The sequence below is a fragment of the Phoca vitulina genome, unplaced genomic scaffold (genome assembly GCF_004348235.1).
Source record: "Phoca vitulina isolate PV1807 unplaced genomic scaffold, GSC_HSeal_1.0 scaffold42, whole genome shotgun sequence".
Lineage (NCBI taxonomy): Eukaryota > Metazoa > Chordata > Mammalia > Carnivora > Phocidae > Phoca > Phoca vitulina.
The window spans coordinates 11,781,074-11,791,095 of NW_022589745.1; the positions used below are offsets into that span (position 1 = coordinate 11,781,074).

The window sequence follows — 10,022 nt, forward strand, 5'->3', positions numbered from 1 at the left end:
ACGACTGAGCCACCCAGCCGCCCCTTGTTTTGTTTTTAATAAAGGGATTTGTAGACCAAAACATTCTCCCTCAAAACTCTCCTTATTTATAAACCCAATCCTGTGTCTAACTCTGTGTTACCCGTTGGTCTACTTGAGGAGTGTGTCCCTCTGAATCCAGGGCAAGCTCTTTCACTCATCTCTGTTCTGAGCTGGGACAGAATAGACGCGTGCCAAACCAAGCCTCGTCTTCGAAGCCATCTGAAGATTTATTTAATGTGCATTCACGTAGCCTGAGAATGTTTCCACGTTTTAAAAAAGAAATGTGCAGGTTTCTCTACAAGCTGACTAGGAAGCAGCAGTGGCCAGGTTTCTCGGCGGAAGTCTTTTATCTTACCATTTGCAAATGAAGGCACCAATAAATACTTGTTGAATTTTATCGTTCTGTTAACCTTCAAATTCAGACTTGTCAGTAATTACTGGTTTGCATTAAAAGGAGGAGATTAGAGATTGAGGTCCTGGAAGGATACCTGATTCGCTGGGAGGCACACAGAGTAACCAGGTCTCTTGTCTCCCTGTCCCCTCCTCTTCTGTTTTTTTTTATCAAGGGACGAAAGACTAATGGCATGGTGGAGGGCACATGTCTGGTGAGAGAGGACAAGGGGAGGACTTTTAAATGTCGTAACAGGGGCCCTCTTGGCCTATTTTAACAGTGCTCCTCTCATTTTGGTGAAAAGGTAGGGCAGGCTATTCTGAGGGTCTTTTCTGGGTCCTGCTGCTGCTGGGGGCCTGAAGAAGGTTCTGGAGTGACACTAATTTCTCTCTCCCACTGTTGCCAATAAACAGAAACTATCTTGGAAGAGGTGGCCGCCTTAGGACTCATTCTGGATCTCGGCCTTGAACAATATCACCAAGTACTTGGTGTATACAGGTCCCTTGCTTTGCCTTTGAGGATCCCTCCTCAGCAAAACGGACAAGGCCTCTCCTTCCAGAGCTCACAGGTCTAGTGAGGGAGGCAGAGGCTGTTTTCCCCCGCAGCCTCATGGGGGAAGCAGGCATTGAGCAAACATTCCCAGGCATATATAATTACAAATGGCAGTAAGTGCTCTGAGGGAAAATCCAGGATGCTTGCAGAGAATGCAGCAGGAGGGCTGAGTTTAGATTAGGGGGTTAGGGAAAGCAGAAGTGGGGGTGTTAAAGGCTTTTGCAAAGGTGAAGCGTTTTACATATGTGAAAGAAATAATAATAATAAAGGTGCTTGGAAGGGCAGCTCATCCTCATTCATGGGCCACTTCCTAGAACTCTGGGAATCTGCCTCTCTCCCCAGAATTATGTAGGCATCCAGGGTAAGGGTTGAAGAGCCCTTCACAAATGCTAATATGGGAGCATTTTAGAGGCTGCCCCCTGACCCTCTGCATCCTCACCCGTAACTAGTCTGAATGCTGAGGTGAATGGCAGGGATGAGCCATATTTCCAGTTTGGGAAAAGGGAGGTGGAGAAACTTTCCCACCCCAATTGGGGTGGGGGGCAGGTTTCCCTACCCCAAACCACCCCGGGGGGAATGTTTTCCAAGGGAAAACCCACCTCATGGTCTATTTGGTTGTGAAGGGGGCGGCCCAGGGGATCTGTGGTTTTCCTGGGGAGTTTCGGGTAGGGGCAATGATCTCTGATACCCCCACCCTTACACCTGTAAAATAGCTTGACCAGAATGAAGTGAAGATTTCACAGGGCGGTGGGATAAGAAGAGAGGGCCATACTGCCGGATGGGGGCGGGGGGGGGGGGGTCTTCATTTCTCCGGAAGACTTCCCATCTGGTAGTATCAGCTAGAGGCTGACACTCTGGGTGCTGGGCCCGTTCTAAGCGCTTTTACAACGCTCTTTTCTCAAAATAGCCCTATGATGTAAGCACCACTACTAACCCCAACTTCACAAATGAGGGAACTGAGGCACCAAGAAGCTAAGCAGCAATAGCAGCTTTTCTTTTTTTTTGCCTCCAACGATTTGGAGTCAAGGGTTTTGAGCCGAGGTTTGGTCTCCAGGAGGTGTGCCCCGTAACTTCGATGTGAACCTGCTCAGCTTTCCCCTAATTCGGGAAAATACTAGCTTTGCCAAGGCTAATCAGGGAGCCCGTGGGGAGGGTCTCACGCTCCTGCCCCCTCGGAAGCCGCGCAGTGGGGAGGCCCGGGTGACAGGGCCACGGGGGCAGCGGGGTGGCCCCACTCCAGGCCCCAAGACCCGGCCCAGCAGCTCCGCTTTCTGCTCGGTCTCCGCGAGGTGTCGCCTTCGGCCGAAGAAACCGCCGCGGCGCCACCCTCGTAGCCTGAAGTTATTTATTTATTTTTAAACAAGGGGGGCGCCCCTCTCCTTTCAATTTAAAACTAGAAACATCCTGCGGTCTCGTTCCTAAATGGGCGCGTCCTCCTCCTCCTCCCGTTCTGCACCCTCGGTCTAGCCTCCCTTCGAGATCACACACAAACAACCCCACCGCCAGGCCTTGCTCCACGTTGGCGTCGAGCTCAGCCGAGCACAAACGCAGTCAGGGCGGGGGCTGGGTGAGGAGCCTCGGCTTCCAACCCACCCCCCAAACCCCCGCCCCACTCGCCCAGTACACACCCCCGGAGACCTCCGGAAAAAATATTTTAATGCCAAGCAATTGCCAGGCCCGCAGGGTGGGTGCTGCATTGCACCGCTCGGCGCACAGCTGGTTCGCAGAGTGCACCGGGTGCAAGCCCGGGGGTCTAAAAGCGAGGGAGGAGCACACCCCGGGCTTTCCCAGCTTTGCAGCCTCCTCTCTGCAAAGAAGAAAAGCAAGTGGCTTTTGGCGCGAAAGCCTTGGCGCCTCCCCTGATTTTTATGGAAATCAAGAGGGCGGGGTAAAGCCGCTTTCCACTGCCTTTCTCCCTCCCCCTTGTCTGTGCCGCAGCCCCCTTCTCTCCCCGCCCCCCGGGTGTGTCAGATTTTTCAGTTAATAATATCCCCCGAGCTTCAAAGCGCAGCCAGTGACAGTCATCTGTCTGGACGCGCTGGGTGGATGCGGGGGGCTCCTGGGAACTGGGTTGGAGCCGAGCTAGCGCTAGCCAGGCGCAAGCGCGCACAGACTGCAGCCACCCGAGGACCACCACCCCTGGGCCACCCGGAGACCCCCGCGCAGAATCGCCCCTGGATCCCCGGCAGTCGGCGGGAGGTAAGGAGCGGGGGTTGCAAACTGCCCCGCGCCCTCCTGGGCGGCGAGCGCGGCGGGAAGTCAAGCCCTGGACGGGATCGCGGCTCGCGCACAGGGCGCTCGAATGTCCTCGGGGGACTGTTGCTGCTTCCGAAACAAAACCATCTCGGGGTTTTCCCTGAAAAGCCGGTTCCAGCCCCGAAGGCACCCCGGGTGGAAGAGACCCGCCCTAATCCTTTTTACAGCCTTTGCTAGGGTGGGTGTAATGGCTTCATCGGGAAGAAATTCGCCCTTCTCTAGAACATTTATCCGTGTTTGAGCTGACGGGGAGTCGGTGCGTCCCCACCCCGAGGTTGGGGTTCTCCGAAGGGTGCCCCTGGAGGAAGAAGAGGGGGGTTAGACAGGGCGAGGCCGCCGCGGTGGTAATCTGGGTCACGACTGCTCCAGCCCCGAGGAGATGCAGCTCTCCTGGCGACCCTGCACCATTCCCGGGAACTGGGGTTCAGGCGCTCCCCTCTCCCAGGAATACGACGTTGGTTGGGGGTTTGGAAGAGTGGGGGTGGGGTTAGAGAGGTTCAAAATAAGCTATTGGCAGGACTCTCCCTGCAGCGGACGGATTGCTGAGGGGCGTCTGCTCTAATTTGGGAGGGGGGGGTTGTGGGTTTGGGTGCCCATCGTTGGTCTCGGTCTAGAGAAAGGCGTTTTCCATTTGCAAAGTTTCCTAAATCCCCCGCTATCGTTTGCACTCCCGAGGTTGCAATTTTACAAAGGAGGGATTGAGGGTACTCGAGGTCTTATGCCCGGTAGCTGGGTTGGAGCCCTGGGCTTCCTTTGAGCAGCTGGACCTACACGGTGCAACTGGGTTGTCGGGGAGCTGGAGAGAGCTAGGATTCTGCAGCCTGGAGCAGCCCCCTCCCCCAGGCACTGCCGAGTGTGAATGAAATGGCAGTTTCCAAAGTTGCAGAGCCACGCCACCACCCCCCGCATCTGCATGCCCCCTCCCACCCCCTGTCGTAGACAGCTTGTACACAAAAGGAGGGAGGGAGAGAGCGAGAGCCAGAACTTCCTCCACCTTCGGGAGCACCAGGCGGAGTGGGGGGCTCTGAGGGGAGCCGGAGGAGCCGGGTGAGAGGGGGCGCCCACTGCCCGCCCCCCCATTCGGCCCCGCTTGCCAACCCTCTCCCGGTGTGTCTGTCGGTTGCAGTGTCGGAGATTGGCGCGGGCCCCCGCCCTCCGCGCCCCCCACGGGAAGGAAGCACCCCCCTAACTAAAAGGAGCGGAGCGGAAAGAAGCCCTCATTCGCCGGCCAGGAGGCGAGCCGATGCCGAGCTGCACCGCGTCCACCATGCCGGGGATGATCTGCAAGAACCCAGACCTTGAGTTTGACTCGTTGCAGCCCTGCTTCTACCCGGACGAAGATGACTTCTACTTCGGCGGCCCCGACTCGACCCCCCCGGGGGAGGACATCTGGAAGAAGTTCGAGCTGCTGCCCACGCCCCCGCTGTCGCCCAGCCGTGCCTTCCCGGAGCACAGCCCCGAGCCCCCGAACTGGGCCACCGAGATGCTGCTGCCCGAGGCCGACCTGTGGGGCAACCCGGCCGAGGAGGACGCGTTCGGCCTGGGGGGCCTGGGCGGCCTCACCCCCAACCCGGTCATCCTCCAGGACTGCATGTGGAGCGGCTTCTCGGCCCGCGAGAAGCTGGAGCGCGCCGTGAGCGAGAAGCTGCAGCACGGCCGCGGGCCGCCGACCGCCGGGCCCGCAGCCCCGGCCCCGGGAGCGGGCGCCACCAGCCCTGCGGGCCGCGGCCACTGCGCGGCGGCGGGGGCGGGTCGCGCCGGGGCCGCCCTGCCCGCGGAGCTCGCCCACCCGGCCGCCGAGTGCGTGGATCCCGCCGTCGTCTTCCCCTTCCCGGTGAACAAGCGCGAGCCCGCGCCCGCCACTCCGGCCGGTGCCCCGGCGGCGGGCGCTGCTGCGGTCGCCTCGGGGGCGAGTGCCGCAGCCTCGGCCGGCGCCCCGGCGGCCGTCCCCCCGCGCCCCGGCGGCCGCCCGGCCAGTGGCGGTGACCACAAGGCTCTCAGCACCTCCGGAGAGGACACTCTGAGCGACTCAGGTAAAGACCGTGCCAGAGGCTGGCTGCCTCCCGGGAGCACTGGAGCCGGAGTCGCGCTCCCTTTGTTACTCTTCGTGGGTTTGGCTTGGGGGGGGGGCGGGTATTTTAGAGGTAATGTTGGTGGCAGAGGGCCAGTTTCCTCCAAGCCGAGCCCCGGGATGAGGAGGAGAGGGGGAGTGGAAGCTGCCAAGAGCGTGTTCCCCAAAGTCTCACCCTCACCGAAGTTCCTTCCACCCTCTCCGGGAGCCCGACTCGATCCCTGGCCCTCACCCATTCCCCCACCTCTGTTGTAGCCAGTCTAGGGATAAAATTAGGAAAAGTTGGGTAGCCAAAGCTGGGTGGGAGTGTAGAGGTGCGCTGGGTGCGTTTTCGGTGCAGAAACCTGTTAGCACGAGGGTGGAGGGGGACTGCCTCCCGGGTCAGGGGAGGGCAGGTGCGGGGAGAAGACATAAAGGCGGTGAAAAATCCTAGGTAGGGCGCAGGAAGGTAGAGGGAGGTTGCACAGATGGCTAGTACCGCTTTTATTTATTTATTTTTTTCAAGCCTGGGTAGTCTTCCCCGCCCTCGGTGGGTGGTGGGCTGTTTGCTCCTGGTCCGTGGCCAGCAGGCGGCGATATACTGGCCCGCGGAGGATCTGAAAGGCTGGGGGTGGTGGGGGCACCCCTCCCTCCCTCCCTCCCCCCCTCCCTCCCTCCCTCCCTCCATTCAGCAGCTGGTGGCAAGGACAACAGCGGTTGTGTCCATTCTCAAGGGGCTGCCTCTTTACACGGTGCAGTGCGAACTGGGTCCCGTTTTGTCTCTGGCAAGAATTCTGGGACTAATTTCAGATCAGAGTGACTCTGTGACCCAGTGCCCTTCAAGGTGAGGGCGGGCACTTAGGCCCTCCAGGAATGCACACTCGCGCTGGAAGGCACCCACTGATCGCTTCTATTGTGTGCCCATGTCTGCTTTCAGCTGTAGGGTTGGGTTGAAACCCAGACTTTGCCTGGGACTCTGGAGGTAAAGAACTCTGTCCAAACACTTGACTAGCCCTTGTCCTGGCTAGAGGCGGGTGGCTGGGAGCTGGGGCCCCATTGGATCTTGAAAACCCGGTGTTCTCAGAATGCAGGTGGCTAAAAAGCCTACCGTGTCCTTGAGGGCCGAGGATGGATCCCTCTAAGGCTCCTGGAAGGAAACTTGGTGATAAGACTCCAGTTTGAATCGGGTCTGTCCCTTTAATGTCTGTGCCTTGACAGCTCTCAGTGAGGAAGCACTTCCTTCCAACAGCTGTCTTCTTGGCAGAAAACCAAAACATTGGCTTAAAGGGACCCACAGACTGGAACAGCCTCACATTTCGGCTTTAGAACAAATCCCACAATTGTTCAGCTTTCCGGCCCCCTTCAGATGAAGCAGAAGATGTGTTTTGGTTTTCATGCTTGCATTTTAAACAGTAATTTGCGATCCCAGCGAGGTAGTAGAGGAGGAGAGAGGGGAAACGCAGACACGATGCTACATGTTTATGTGTTGCTGTTATTGACGGGGACTTGGGAAGAGGGGCCCCCCACTTTGGGGTTTAGAGTTTCTGTGGGTTCCGACTTTGTAGTTCAGATTTGGTCTTTGTTAGATAAACACCTGCTTACTATACAGAACTCAGGTTTATTTTTCTGCCTCAGTTCATTAAATTGCCCTTTCAGCGTAAGGACTTAAAATCAAACTCAACTATGTGTCAGTTGCTAAAAGAGAGGCTCCCGAAAAGGGGATCCTTGGGTCTTAAGTGTGGAGATAGAAATATGAGCGAGTCTGGGAAAAACCGATGATGATAAAAGCTTACCGTTTGCTGAGCATCCTCTGCTAGGCCCGGTTCTCTATGTATTACCTGTCCGACTCAACAACCCTGTGGTATTATCCCCGCTGTAACTGAGACTTCAAAAGTTTAACTTGCCCAGGGCCCCCCAACTCGTGTGCACTGGAGTCAGATTCTGCCCGACCCCGAAGCCCAAGGAATTTATATTTTTGCCACCTGCTAAAGTCTGAGTGGAGGCTGAAGGGTCTAGGAGTGTGGGCAAGGTGGAATTTCCAGATGTATTTCATTTCGAGACGCTGGGTAGGCCCCTGTGCACATCTGTGTGGGTGGATCCCCATGCCCGCAAGCTATGGGCCGGTGCCTGCCGGGAGAGACCAAGGGTAGAGATCAGGGCGGTCCCTGTGTGTCTCACCAAGAGAATGACTCCCATCTTGTTCTTAGATGACGAAGATGACGAAGAGGAAGACGAGGAGGAGGAAATCGACGTGGTGACTGTGGAGAAGCGGCGGTCCTCCTCCAACAGCAAGGCCGTCACCACCTTCACCATCACTGTGCGCCCCAAGAACGCAGCCCTGGGCCCGGGGAGGGCCCCGTCGGGTGAGCTGATCCTCAAGCGCTGCGTCCCCATCCACCAGCAGCACAACTACGCCGCCCCCTCTCCCTACGTGGAGAGCGAGGATGTGCCGCCCCAGAAGAAGATCAAGAGCGAAGCCTCCCCCCGCCCCCTCAAGAGTGTCATCCCCCCGAAGGCCAAGAGCTTGAGTCCCCGCAACTCTGACTCGGAGGACAGCGAGCGCCGCCGGAACCACAACATTCTGGAGCGCCAGCGCCGAAATGACCTGCGGTCCAGCTTCCTCACGCTCAGGGACCACGTGCCAGAGCTGGTGAAGAACGAGAAGGCTGCCAAGGTGGTCATTTTGAAAAAGGCCACCGAGTACGTCCACTCCCTTCAGGCTGAGGAGCATCAGCTTTTGCTGGAGAAGGAGAAGTTGCAGGCGAGGCAGCAGCAGTTGCTAAAGAAAATCGAACACGCTCGGACTTGCTAAACATTTCTCGAAAACTGGACAGTCACTCTGCCACTTTGCACATTTTGATTTTTTTTTTTTTAACAAACATTGTGTTGACATTAAGAATGTTGGTTTACTTTCAAATCGGTCCCCCCGTCGAGTTTGGATCTGGGTGGGGAGCAGGACATGTGGGGGTTCTGCCAGGACCTCGGCAGAGGGCCTGCGTGACGGGATGCCGGGTGGCCCTTGCAGTGTCCTCCATGTCCCCTCCGAGACCGCGGTCGAAGTTCGTGACAGTTGGGAGCCTCTGGGCTGTTGAAGTCACCTTGTTTGTTCCAAGTTTCCAAACAACAGAAAGTCATTCCTTCTTTTTAAAAATGGTGCTTAAGTTCCAGCAGATGTCACAGAAGGGGTTTGCCATTTGAGACCCCTGGGGAACATTTCTGTAAATACCACGGACACACCCGCCTTTTGTATACGTCCTGGGTAATGAGAGGTGGCTTTTGCGGCCAGTATTAGACCGGAAGTTCATACCTAAGTACTGTAATACCTCAATGTTTGAGGAGCATGTTTTGTATACAAATATATTGTTAATCTCTGTTATGTACTGTACTAATTCTTACACTGCCTGTATACTTTAGTATGATGCTGATACATAACTAAATTTGATACTTATATTTTCGTATGAAAATGAGTTGTGAAAGTTTTGAGTAGATATTACTTTATCACTTTTTGAACTAAGAAACTTTTGTAAAGAAATTTACTATATATATATGCCTTTTTCCTAGCCTGTTTCTTCCTGTTAATGTATTTGTTCATGTTTGGTGCATAGAACTGGGTAAATGCAAAGTTCTGTGTTTAATTTCTTCAAAATGTATATATTTAGTGCTGCATCTTATAGCACTTTGAAATACCTCATGTTTATGAAAATAAATAGCAATTAAATGATGCAGCTTTTTTTTTTTCCTTAATAACATTAGTTAAATCCTATCCCCTCTATCCCTAAAGTGTAAGTAGTACATAACGTTATGGCGGGAGCTTGGGCTCCCTAGGCAGCCCTTTTATATCTGTGCAGCCCCCGCTGGGGCGGGGCCACTTTCCCCACTTGGTGTGGAGGGAACGGAGTTTAGGAAGGTGAAGGTGTTTCTTCCAGATTACACAGAACGGAGACGTTATTTGTGACTGTGCGCTGTAACAACTAGCATTCAGTCATTCACAAAGCACTTCCATACATGTTGGCCATTTAATGGAATTAAACTCAGACACCAGTCTCGGTCAATCCTTTAGAGTGAGAAGTATAATCAAGACATAGGGTTGTGAAATTTGCCTATATCGGTAATACTTGTTCCGTTGACGGATGGCTTTATGAGGTCATGTAGTTTGTCTCCAAGAACGTATTCTTCGAAATGCACTAGGATTTGAGGTTCTGCATTAGGCGCTGTAGCAGAATAAAAAGGTGAAGCTGGTTCCTCCCCTGGAGGAGCGATCAATCTGATGCACGCAAGGGCCTCATGAAGCAACAGGTGTATGGCCCAGATCAAGTGCCATGTGCCTTCAGGAGAGACACTGGGGCGCATGTAACTCTGTTGACTTCACACAGGTATTTGGGCTGCTCTGTGGGAGCAGGATTAACCTTTGTGGGCTCTGGAGGACAGCCAGGGTCAGCAGAATGGAGGGAGGCACAGTTCAGCTAGGAAGGCATTTCTGAGTTTCCCTGATGGGACGTGTTACCTTGGCTTCGGAGACATTCAGCTCAGAGCTGAAAGCTTACAAATAACCTATTTCTCTTGGGGGTAAAAAATAGTACTGCGGCCATTTGTCTAAGGGTTCATTCGTCAGAAAAAGGCCTTTGCTTTGCCAAGAAGACGGGTCCAGCGATGATAATGCTTGTCTTGGTCACACGGCTTGTGAGGGGCAGTGATGGGAGAATCCAGGCCACGTGGGTCCCTGTCTGCTTGGCTATTTTATAAAAGCCAGTG

At 55.0% G+C, this 10,022-nt stretch overlaps 1 protein-coding gene across 1 annotated transcript; it reads left to right on the forward strand.

The window, feature by feature from the left end:
• The first annotated feature begins 4,386 nt into the window (after positions 1 to 4,386).
• MYCN (MYCN proto-oncogene, bHLH transcription factor) lies at positions 4,387 to 8,985 on the forward strand. The gene is made up of 2 exons (XM_032430191.1): positions 4,387 to 5,253; positions 7,478 to 8,985. Exons 1-2 carry the CDS (start codon positions 4,464 to 4,466, stop codon positions 8,080 to 8,082), a joined length of 1,395 nt encoding a protein of 464 aa, XP_032286082.1. The 5' UTR covers positions 4,387 to 4,463; the 3' UTR covers positions 8,083 to 8,985.
• The last annotated feature ends 1,037 nt before the right edge of the window (positions 8,986 to 10,022 follow it).

Bases quoted from the DNA above. Each gene is read 5' to 3' on its own strand.
- MYCN (XM_032430191.1), top strand. From the start codon at position 4,464: ATGCCGAGCTGCACCGCGTCCACCATGCCGGGGATGATCTGCAAGAAC. The intron at 5,254-7,477 runs GTAAAGACCGTG...TCTTGTTCTTAG, and splicing joins GGACACTCTGAGCGACTCAG to ATGACGAAGATGACGAAGAG.